This window comes from Carassius gibelio, chromosome B9 (genome assembly GCF_023724105.1).
Source record: "Carassius gibelio isolate Cgi1373 ecotype wild population from Czech Republic chromosome B9, carGib1.2-hapl.c, whole genome shotgun sequence".
NCBI lineage: Eukaryota > Metazoa > Chordata > Actinopteri > Cypriniformes > Cyprinidae > Carassius > Carassius gibelio.
The window spans coordinates 29458015-29470325 of record NC_068404.1 but is presented as its reverse complement, the minus strand read 5'-3'; the positions used below and the strand labels follow the sequence as shown (position 1 = coordinate 29470325).

At 35.2% G+C, this 12311-nt stretch overlaps 1 protein-coding gene across 1 annotated transcript; it reads right to left on the bottom strand.

The window, feature by feature from the left end:
- Positions 1 to 1027: 1027 nt before the first annotated feature.
- On the bottom strand, positions 1028 to 10356 carry gpr143 (G protein-coupled receptor 143). The gene is made up of 9 exons (XM_052566035.1): positions 9872 to 10356; positions 9661 to 9770; positions 8400 to 8494; positions 8239 to 8331; positions 6594 to 6703; positions 5806 to 5914; positions 5573 to 5690; positions 3546 to 3798; positions 1028 to 1452 (listed from the first exon to the last, which is right to left on the bottom strand). The coding sequence occupies exons 1-9, from the start codon at positions 10116 to 10118 to the stop codon at positions 1352 to 1354; spliced, it is 1236 nt and encodes a 411-aa protein (XP_052421995.1). The 5' UTR covers positions 10119 to 10356; the 3' UTR covers positions 1028 to 1351.
- Positions 10357 to 12311: the final 1955 nt, after the last annotated feature.

Here is a 12311-nt window from a genome sequence, read left to right as displayed (position 1 = left end):
TGATTTATCGTGAGAAGCTATGGGTCAACATCTTTACGAAGTTTTTTTATTTTTATTTTGTCCTTTCACATTGAATGTGAAACCTGCCAATCAAATATTTGGACCAAAGAGGTTTCAGCATGGGCGGAGCTTCTCAACACAACACTGCATAGAACATAGAAACCAAGCAACCATCAAAATCTCTCGGCAGATTTAAATTGATAAGATGGTGAAATGTCATTAATCGGAGACACTTTGTTAACGGATGAACCCTAGTTCAACACTTTATCACATTTTGTCTGAATTAGTATCAATTTCAGTGCACATGTAGTGAATGCAACATGTTTATCCTATATCCGTCTACTGAGCTTTGTGTTAGATAACCTGGTTTGATCAGGAACTGATTGGTTAGTCCTGCTGTTAACTTTAAGCTCTTTTAATCATCTCGATGCCATCACTATTAAACCACGACTGGTGCAATGTTAATTTCGTACAGAACGTACCCCACCATCACTCGATGGTCTCGTATTCAGAGACTCATAAAAATCACTCTATATTTTGATTATTATAATCAGTCGTGTTTAATTCATTCATTGTGCATGTGAATCTCCATGACAGATTGGTTGGAATAATTAAGATGTTTTACTATCTTTGAAAGAGTCACTTATGTTCACCAAGACTGCATTTTTATAGAAAATACAGCAAAAATTGTAAAATATTAAGATTGTAAGAATATTTTTATGAGAATGTTAAAACGGCATTAATTTGAAATCTATAGAAATATTTTGTTGCATTATACATGCATTTAATGTTACTTTTAGTTAATAAAGGTATTTTTTATTACTTTCATTTTTGTATGAGTTTCCAAAGATGCTGAATATTCAGCTTTGCATCACGCAAATAAATTACATGTAAAATGGTTTCAAATTCTAATAATATTTCAAAATTGTTACTGTTTTTGATCAAATAACTGCAGTCTTTGTAAGCAGTAAATACTTGATTTAAAAACACACCAAAATTAAACCAAAAAAAGACACTTCAACGTCAATGAGAGCGTAAAATGAAGTATGTTTAATAAGTATAATTTAATGAAGTATAAAATGAGTAAAGCAAGCAGCAACAGCTATGTCTACACAATCTCTATGTGCTCTATAATCGTGCATTTTTACAGTGTGATCCTTTGGTGAATGACAAATTATATTATATTTGATTCAAATCATAGTTTCGTACTGAATTATGTGTTGTTTCAGAGAAACCTTCAACAGCACAAACAGGGCAGGAGACAGGATTGATTGATTGATTGTACAAAAGCATGAAGACTGGTTTTGTCTTTGTGAATCAGAAGAGAGCGTGTTTGAGGCCGGCGGGACGTTCATCCCGTAGAAACCCCCAGTGATGCTCCGTTTGGCTTTACATCCTCAAACTCTCGCTGCTCACTGGATATGTGGATTTCTACTGTACTAGACTCTGAATCTATGAGATGAGACAGAGAAGACTAGTTAATTTCATCCCTGAAGTGGTATTTTTAATGCTGTTTATATTGTCTTGTGTGTGTTTAGAAATTGAGATTTATACACCACCTAAATGCAGAATAAATAAGCTTATTTATGTATTGGACAATATTTTGCTGAGATCCACTATTTAAATTTCTGGAATCTAAGGGTGCAAAAAATCATCTTTAAAGTTGTTCAGATGAATTCTTAGCAATGCATATTAATAATCCAAAATAAAGTTTTTATATATTTACAGTAGGAAATTTACAGAATATCTTCACTGAACATGATCTTTACTTAATATCCTAATGAGTTTTGGCATAATTTTTTTTAAAATTTTTTTTATATATATAATTTTGACCCAGCATCAATCTATTAGATATCAAGACTTTTCATAATTCTCTCTTGAATATTGAGTGTATTTTATTGAGTGTATCATTTTACATGTTGTAAGTATAAACATTTATAAATACACTTGTATATAAGATACGATCCATAATATCTTATAAAGTGTTACCTTTGAATAAATTTAGTTGTTTTAAATTGGAAATTAATAATAAGAACAATAGTTAATGTATTTCTCCTCCTGTGGTAAGTTGATAACTGTGCATGTGTGTATGGTTAGTAGTGTTTATTATTTGTATTTAACGTTGTTTCTTCCTCTAGATTGAAACCCAAACAGAACCGATCCAAGATTCAGTGGCTGAGAACCACTGACATATGAAATATAGATTATCCGAGCAGCATATATTACACATAATATGCATATTTATTATTTAGTATTTACACTAGTTGTCGAAGTCTGGAATATTTTCAAGATCAATATGTAATGTATATTTTTTAGTGCAATTGAAAGATGTCCCTTTTGTTCACCAAGGTTTCATTTAGGGAAATTTAGGGGCCAAACACTACAGAAGCAAGCAAGGCAGTAAGCAATGGATAAAGTGCAACAGTAAGTAATCAAAGACATTCAATTCTGAAGATGATTTTTGTCCAAATTAAAAAATCATGACCACAATCACTAGTAATATGAAATAAGGGTTAAAAAAAAAAAAAAAAACGGGCAGATAGGAAGTTCAGTCAGTTATGGCATAATTGGTATTGATATCCTTGTTTCGTTCGTGTTTATAAATATGGTATTTTTCAACAAAATTAAAAATTGCTGACATGAGAAGATGGGATACCATTCGATTTAGCCAAACCATTTAGAAGTTGTAAGCAATATTGGCCATTTTCATATCTCCTGACAGCTAGGGGGTGCTGTGCCGAAACTGTGCACGTGCCCTCAGGTCATTGTTGTTATAACACACACCCAGTTTGGTTTGAACATGCTAAAGGGATGTGTAGATATAGCCTCACGTCTATTATGGCATGCTCTTCACAGAATTCATTTGCGTGTTATCCGAAAATGGTTTGACTAATCTACTTGAATTCCGTAACGTTTGGCCAGCATGTTCTGAAGATGCTCTGAGCCAATTATGGTTAAAATCAGACAAACGGTCTAGGATGAGTTTGAAAAAAATATTTTTTCACATAATTGAGAATTGCAAAACATCTTGACCCAAAGAAAGTTACTTTTAATTATGCAAATTAAAATGTCATGGCATAAGCCAAGGAATAAGGGGGGAAATGATTTCTAGACCTTATGGTTCAAAAGGTATTCGCATAAACATGAGCGCAATTCTAAACTGTTGGTGGTGCTAGAGAGTTTGAGTTAGAGGCTCCAAATTTGGTGTGTTTAATGTTAATGCTGTCTTCAATCAGTGTGCCAAATATCATAACATTTCACCATATGGTTCTATAGTATGACTCAATAGAGGAAGAAGATGAAAACTAATGGATGCAATAAATATACTAAAATAATTAAATTGCAATAATATTTCACACCAAATAAATGTAGCCTTGGGGATCAGAAGAGATTTTCAAAAACGTTGGTTGTTTATAGTCTGTTTATTTCTTACAATACAGCTCAGGTCCCATTTGAACATGCATTTAATCTCATAGTTTTCAGATGCAGCGTTCAGAAGCCTGTGTAGACGGGTGTGTGTCTGTGTTCCTGCTGCAGGCCGTTACCTTCAGACAGGACACTGATGGCGTCTGAGGGCTGCTGCTGTCCGTTAGCACTCAGGTTCTTCTTGATCTCCTGCACGTGGCTTTGGTAGAGCAGTGTTGATCCAGCGACGGGTGTATATCCACCCGCCAGCGATGTGGAGGCCGAGTCCCAGGGCAGCTCGCGCCGTCTCTGCCGGCTGAAGTCCACGTTCAGCCCCGTCCAGCCGTGAAACGCCAGCGTGTTGAGAAACCCCTGCATGGGGTTCAGGATTCCCTGAGGACAGAGATATGTTTAACAAGAGAGTTAACTCAAATGCACATTGGAGAGTTACTAGGAAAGGCTGGTGCAAATCTCTTACAGTTAGTGAGAATAACAAAAGTGTAATTAAATTAGTTACTTGTGAAAAACGCTAATGATTACAAAGGTGACATCTGACACACACACACACATAGATTTATTTAGTTGTTTCCCAAATTGCATTGACTGCTCTAAAATATGAGACGCCAAATGTTTCAGGAGTGTATATATATATATATATATATATATATATATATATATATATATATATATATATATATATATGTTTAACTTATACAGCACCTTTCCCGAGCTCTAGGACGCTTTACAAGGTACACCGATACAACAAATATATAAAAATTTCAAAGAATCAAATTAAGTGGACATTTGTAACAAAAGTAAGTAAAAGTAACAAAAGAAGAGTATTCTTTGTTTAGAACACAGAAAATGATACATGCTTGTTTAATAACGGTTTTATTTTGTATTTAGTTTTATGTATAAACTTTATTTATGCTTTATAAGTAATCAAACGTAATCAGTTACATTGAGTACCACTACTTATTACATTTATGACGGAATATGTAACCTATTACATTTCCAAAGAAACCTTCCCAACACAGCTCACATTTCTCCAAAGTTTCTATTTACAACTTGTTATTGCAGTGTTGAGCAGTGTAGCCAATCACAGACATATCGGTTGAACACGATGGCCAATCAGAGGTGCTTAAGTTCGACAGAATTCACTCACCGCTCAAAAACTGAGTTTTTCATGGTTTGTTTGTTTTCTCCTCAGTGCAGTTCTGAGAATATCTAATGACAAAGTGCAGATGCGATGTAAATAAAAGATTTGCTGACTATAACAGAACCATGTGAGATCGATTGCGATGAACTAAGGTGACTGAAGGATTTTAGGGATTATTAAAGGAGCACGCTTAAGGCTTTACAATCAATTCCAAGGCTGTAGGTTTGATTTTGGCATTGGTGAGGACATAAAGGCAGACAATAGACATTTCATGTTTGATCCAAATTATCACTACGGAAATTTAGTAGTCACTGGATATTGAAAGAGAATCATGTTGTAGATTCTCTACTAAGTTTTAAATGCAAAAAAAAATTGTATTTCTAAATGTCGTTTTCTAGTAAAAATATTGGAACATTCTTGAATCAAGATGCATTTATTTTACAAGTAAAATGACTAAAGATATTCTCCCGGTCTCACAGACAAGACTTAAGTCTAGTCTCAGACTAAAATGTAAGTCTGAGCTGTTTCAACTGAAAGAAACTTGCAATGACTGATCTTAAAATATATCAATGTCTTTGTTTCCAGATACACACCAGTAATGTTTTTGTTGTTGTTGTTGTTGTTGTTTTTTATAAGGCATGTTTATAAAAATGACTTAAATATCCTAATTGAACTATGGCCTAATCCTGGCTTAGTCTAAGCCTTGCCTGTTATTTCTTGTTTACTTCAAAAATTATAAACATTTTGATCCATTTGAATCTTGCATTAGACTTGTTTTTTGGGAAACATGCATGTTTCAGAAATTACTTACATATTTATGCTGGATTCACTCTCGAATAGCATGCGACAACCATAGCAATGGATGAGACAAAAGTAATAGTTTTAGTATTAGGCTAGAGCACTAGAGGGATGCTTCTCAAATCTCACAGGAGCGGATGGTTTGATCTTTATTGTTGGCGCTCAGAAATATACGATTCACGTGATTTGGAGCATAAGAGAAATCCTCACCATTATGAACCACGTGATGAGCGCGGCGTTACGGACGTTCTTCAGATCGCCGGCTGAAACATCATCCTGCATCTCCAGATAAAACAGCAGACCCTCGTTGATGATGTTGGGCAGCCAGCTGACGTGAGGAAGAGCACAGAAACAGTTATGTGTTCATTATTGAATGAAGGTGATGATACCATCACGACTGTTTAAAGAGGAGGATAGGAATCTCGTCTTGAAGAGTTTCTTACCAAACCACGAAGACCAGCATGATCTTAAAGAAGCGTATTTTGATCTCAGATCCGAGTCGTCTCTCGTTCTCGGTGTAGATTCCCTGTTGACCCTTCAGCAGCGACGTCACTGCATCAAAACACAGACAGACGTCAGATTATAATCCTCATTAAACTCAGTGTAGGATTTACTTTAAAACTTTTCTTTTAGAAATCGCTAGTAAAATTAGCTGAAAGATTTGGAGAAACACAGCACTGCATCAGTGTCTCATCAATGGCTGCTCTGCAGTGAATGGGTGCCGTCAGAATGAGAGTCTGATAAAAACATCACAATAATCCACAGCACTACATCCTCCAGTGAAAAAGTCCATCTCCTGTTGTCTCTCACATCAAAATCCAGACACATATTTGTTTAGATCTGTTTAAACGCTGCTTGATCTGTGTAGATTTCTCTCCTGATTCAGACCAGAACACTGTTTCACTGGAGGAAGAGTTATTATAGACTCATATATGAGTTAAAAACATCTTAATGCTGGATTTGTTTCATCTTTTGTCTTCTCCAGATGTTAACTGATGGACTGGAGTGCTGTGGATTATTGTGATGTTTTTATAAGACTCTCATTCTGACGGCACCCATTCACTGCAGAGCATCCACTGATGAGACACTGATGCAATGCTACATTTCTCCAAATCTGATGAAGAAACAAACTCATCTCAGATGATCTGAAGGTGAGCACATGTTCATCTAGTGTTCATTTTTAGCCTGAATGATTGTTTTAGGATAAACTGCTCTTCTGTGTTGTACTCACCAGCCGACACGGTGCGTGTGAAGAGCAGGGGGTTGACGAGGAGCACCAGCAGCATGGGAGCGTATGTGGTGACGTAGTGAGGAATGGCGTGCTGGAGGCCGTTCTCACAGCTCACATGACAAACACAATCAGGTCAGATCACGGTCACAGTCATGCGTTTAGCAGCTGCTTTAATCCTAAGTGACTTCCATCGCATGTTATTAGTTCATGCGTTCACTGGGAATCACACCTGTGACCTCGGAGCAGCTCATTTGCATATTAAATGTGCAACTTATATCTGTATCAGTTTCTACACACTGAAAAACAACTGGTTTAGGATTTGCTTAGAAACAGTTTTCATAGAAATTACTTGTAAATGTGAAAAATAATCAGAAAGAAAGTTACATGATTTTGTGTTTGTTTTTAAATAAGATTTATAAAAATGTCCTTTTCACTCTAATTAATAATAATGTGTTATTCAGAAGACTTTCATAGGAACATTGAATTAAACATGAATTTGTGATTTAAAAAAATACATATTTTTTTTTTATTTATAACATTTTAAGGTTTTCTTTTCTACTGTAATGAATAATAAAATGCTAATTAGAAGACTTTTATTTGTAAGCTTAAATGCATGCTTGCATAACTAATGTGCCTCTGTTTTAAAGTTTATTTGCCTGTTTAGACATTACACTCTTAATTTAGGTTAGTATTTTTTTTTATTTATTTTTTTTTTTTGAGGTAGAATTCTCTTGCAAAATCCATTCCAGTAATGTGCTAAAAAATTGTAAAAAATAAAAAAATGCTTTATTCTAAAAAAAAAAAAAGATTAAAAAAAGTTGTTTTAACCTTCTTAAGCACATGATATGATTTTCTTTCCACTGTTGTGAATAATTATTTATTATTTGTAAGACTTTTTTGTGAGCCTAATGTGCCTATTTTGTTTTTGTTTACCAATTTAGATATTATTCTTTTAAACATTCTTAGTTTTTCTAAAAATATTTTACATTTGAAGTAGAAAGACATTTCTACTATAGAACATCTGATCTTTACATATATATATATATATACATATATATATATATATATATATATATATATATATATATATATATATATATATATATATATATAAAGATAACAATGTACTAAAGGGGTCATATCAGTTTTATTATTGTTATTTTTATGTTATTATTTAATTAAAGAGGTCCACATGATTTTAGTAAAGTTTTTTTGCATCAAAACCAAATTCACTTTTAAGAACTTGGAAAATGTGTTAATTAGAAGACTTTTATTCATTATCTTAAATGCATGCTTATGTAACAGATGTGCCTCTGATAAGAGATTTTATTGACCTATTTAAGCAAAAAAAATTTACATTTTAGTTAGTGTTTTGAAGTAGAAAGCCTGAAATAGTATTTTCCTGTCAAATCCACCCTAAAAATCCTACATTCAATCATTTTTTATACATTTTTATTTAAACTTATTTTCAGTGTACTAAAGGGGGTCATATCATACATTTTTTATTCATTTATTATTGAATTAGCATTGTCCATATTGTTATTTTTCTCCCACAATAGTTTTTTGCATCCATACCACATTTCATATTATTTTTCTCCGCACTTGTAAGAGTATTTGTGTCCTGATGTGTTCTGATGGTGTGTACCTGGAGATGGAGGGGTAGTACAGCATGGCGACTCCCTCCACACACAGCAGCAGCGTCAGACCCCACGTGATCATGTGATACAGGACGATCGTACTGAAACACACCACACACATCAGCATCTGCTGCAGCGCTCCCACACACAGGTGCATGATGGGACGCACCTGATGCCCGCCGAGCGCTTCACCACCAGGAATACGTCCACCGCGTAACAGAAGGTCCACCAGAACGAGGCGCTGAAGAACAGCTGGATCCACATCTGCTGACACACACCAGATTCAGACCACAAACCTGCTTTCATCAAAGTCCTGAACATGATCCAGGTCTAGTATTTGCTAAAACCGTCATTATTTGCTCAAAGTGATGCTCTATTCAAGTGTTGATAAAAAACAAAGCTTGATGCTGGAATAAAACCGATTGAAGGAAGAGGGTCTGATCTTTATTTTGATGTGTTGCAAATTTAGATAAATATGACATTTGTGTGAAAATCAGCTAAAATACTGGCAGTGGAGAGCAACTTTTTTCAAAAACGTTGGCGGGGAAAGAGTTCAAAATGATTACAAATTAATAACAAATCAAAACAATTCTTAAGAATTTATTAAATTTATTAAAACGTATTTTTTTATTAGTAATATGCATTGCTAAGAACTTAATATAAACAACTTTAAAGGTGATTTTCTCAATATTTAGATTTTTTTTGCATCCTCAGATTCCAGATTTTCTAATTGTTGTATCTCAAACAAATATTGTCCGATCATATTATGTATAAATCTCAATTTAAAAAAAAGAAATTTAATTTTGGAAAGATACTCTTAAAGATTTGATTTTGCCTGAATATTTCAAATATTACTATTTGATAGAAAAAAAAAAGTCTTTAAGAATTTAAATGGGTTTATTGAGGAGGATTGATTTTAGTAAATGGGCAAAGTGTGTTAGTTTTATTTTTTGAAAATGCATGATTTTAAAAACAAAATGCAAAATAATTGTTAATTATAAAACTTTTATCTGTGAGCCTAAATGCAAAATGTTTCATTGTTGTGTGCCTCTATTTATGGAACTTGAAATTATCTTTATTTAGCTGTTTAGATATTATTTTTGCAATTCATTTTGGAAGAAAAAAAAATAGAATATTATATGGTAAATAATCTTTTAATGTATTTTTATTTGCTGTTCAAAGGTCAGTTACTGTTATTTTGGATATATATATATAATACCTCTAGACATGTTTTTTTTAGTATTGCATGGTAAATATAGCACAAGACAAAATTAAATTAAATATTAAAAAAGAAGTTCTAGTTTAAAAAGGTGTTTGTAATCTGTGGTTCATGCAGCTGTGTGTGTGTGTGTGTGTGTGTGTGTGTGTGTGTGTGTGTTTGTGTTCTTGAGTGTTTGTTGTGTGTGAGATGCTGAGATGGTGTTTCTCACCGCTCCTCCGACACAGAACACCTGCGGCCAAACATCAGAGCTGTTCCCAGCCGAGATCCTGCTGATCAGACCCGGAGAACCCAGCCAGACCCCGGAGCGGACCACCATCCCTGGACACACAGATCACACAGATCACCACAGACATGATTTAGAGCTGGAGAAACACCTTCTCTGTGTGTGTGTGTGTGTGTGTGTGTGTGTGTGTGTTCACCTGCGCAGGCCAGCAGGTCGCAGAGGCTGATGATGAAGAGGATCCGGAGCGAGGAGGCGGGTTTGTGCGGAGCTCCGTGTCTGAAGGGCCGGTGTTTGGGCAGCAGCTGGAGGCCGGTGAAGGCGAGGCTCAGAGCGGCGCTGCACGAGCTGATCCCGCTGAAGAGCTGCGGCTGGAAGCCGGTGATGAACTCCGTGGCAGGGTCACGGTTCGGACAGCAGAAGGTCTCCAGACGCGGAGAAGCCATGATGGAGCTCTGCAGGAGAACAGGAGAAGAAGGACAGAAGAGAAGAGAGAGAGGCTTTCATGACTCTGAGCTGAGAGAGAATCACGAGCTCCAGCATCATGTGCTTCGGGTTAATCTGGAGAACAAGAAACAGAGCCCAGAAAACTCCTGTGATCCGTGCGTGTGTGAGCGCGCGCGCGTGCGTGTGAAGAATGTGCGTGCATGCGTGTGTGGGGGAGAGAAAGAGAGAGAGAGAGTGTGTGTGTGTGTGTGTGGGAGAGAGAGAGAGAGAAAGAGTGTGTGAAGAGCGCGCACGTGTGTGAAAGAATGTGTGTGTGTGTGTGTGTGTGTGTGTGTGAAAGAATGTTTGTTTGTGTGTGTATGTGTGTGTGTGTGAGTGACAATTTAATTATTTTATGCCAATAATTTTTTTTTTTTTTTTTTTTTGTTACAATGACCCTGGTGCAGACCACATTAGTTTGTTTCTTTTATCAAGATGAAGTTGAAAATATGAGTCATTTCTTTAAATTGATTACACTGGCTTGAGTTGATGTTCATTAATTTTCACATATAAATAAGATAAAAGGCATCTCGTGTGAATTCAGAACAACCATCATAAAGGACTGATCTGGTATTTATCATTTTTATTGCCAGTGCTTTAAGTAGGCTGGTATGCACAGGTACTCAGTACAACCACTTCCAAATATAGCTCTTGAGCCTACCGACACCTCTCAGTGCGCCCAGAACGTACTGGTACATTCATTTGGACATCTGTTTTAATAGAGGTTTTAATCCTTTGCCTGTGCTGCTGCTTATCAGAGCGCCCTTCACAATGCAGGCTTCCTAATTCTTCCTAGTTCGGAGTATGGAGCATGAATCATTTGAGTCAGTTTGGAAGTTTGAATGCAGTAATGCAGTAGCTCTTTCTAAGGGTATTTTTTCAAAATCCTTTTGCACATTTTGTTTATGTTCAGTTGTTCTTTCTAGCTCAAGCAAATCCACAAACTAATAAAAGGATTAATTATTAAGGTTGCCTGTTTACTGCTGTATATAAAAGGCCTTCAATATAGTTGTTCTTACCTCAGGGGATGAGGGGAATCATCAAAAAAAAAAAAAAAAACAGAAAATATATATATTTTTTGGCTATAATAGAGTACCGGTACCTCTTTTGGGCCACTTAAAGCACTGTTTATTACAAAACCAAATATCATGTCCAGATCCAATAGAAATACACTAAAACAATAAATCTGATTGTATAAAAGCGTCTGATAAATGCAGAGGTCTTGAGTGGCTCATTACTGTAATAAACCAGCAGCAGAAATAATAAAACACACTGAAGTCGAGTAAATATAGAGAGTAGTCCAGCAGAGGGAGCTGGAGAGATAGATAGTGTGTCTCCTGAACTTCCTGTTCATCTGTGAATCCTGAAAAATAAAATACATCACAGTTTACACAAACATATCATGCAGAACAACTGTGTTCAACATTGATAATAATCAGAAATGCTCATTTAGCAGTAAATCATCATATTTTCATGATTTCTGAAGATCATGTGACTCTGAAGACTGGAGGAATGATGCTGAAAATAGACTTGATCACAGAAATAATTTATCTTAAACTATAATATTTCACAAGTTTTATTGTATTTTTGATCAGATAAAAGCAGAAGTGTGTGTGTGTGTGTGTGTTGTGTCTAGTTCCAGATGTTAAGTGTTTCTGTCTGTACAGATGTGTCTTGTTCTGTCCATTTGTGATACCGATGCTACAGGAAGTAGTTCCTCTGAGCTCTTCCTCTTCTGCTGGTGTACAGGTGAGCGCTTTCTCTCTGTTCAGAGACACTGTGTGTGTGTGTGTGTTATATATATATAAAATGTTCTAGTAACATTTAATTGGTTTTAGTTAAATATATTTTTGTGTCATTCCTTATCCTTATAAATCCATGTTGTTTATTATAATTTTTTCTTTTTTTATTATGCATATTATACTATATGTGTCCCTGGAACACAAACCCAGTCATAAGGGTCGATAATACATTTTTTTTTAAAAAATATATATATATATACATCATCTGAAAGCTGAATAAATGGGCTTTCCATTGATGTCTGGTTTGTTAGGAAGACAATACAATTTGGAATCTGAGGGAGCAAAAAAACATCGAAATATATAATTGTAACCCATACAGTGTATTGTTGTCTGTTGCTCCAAATATACATG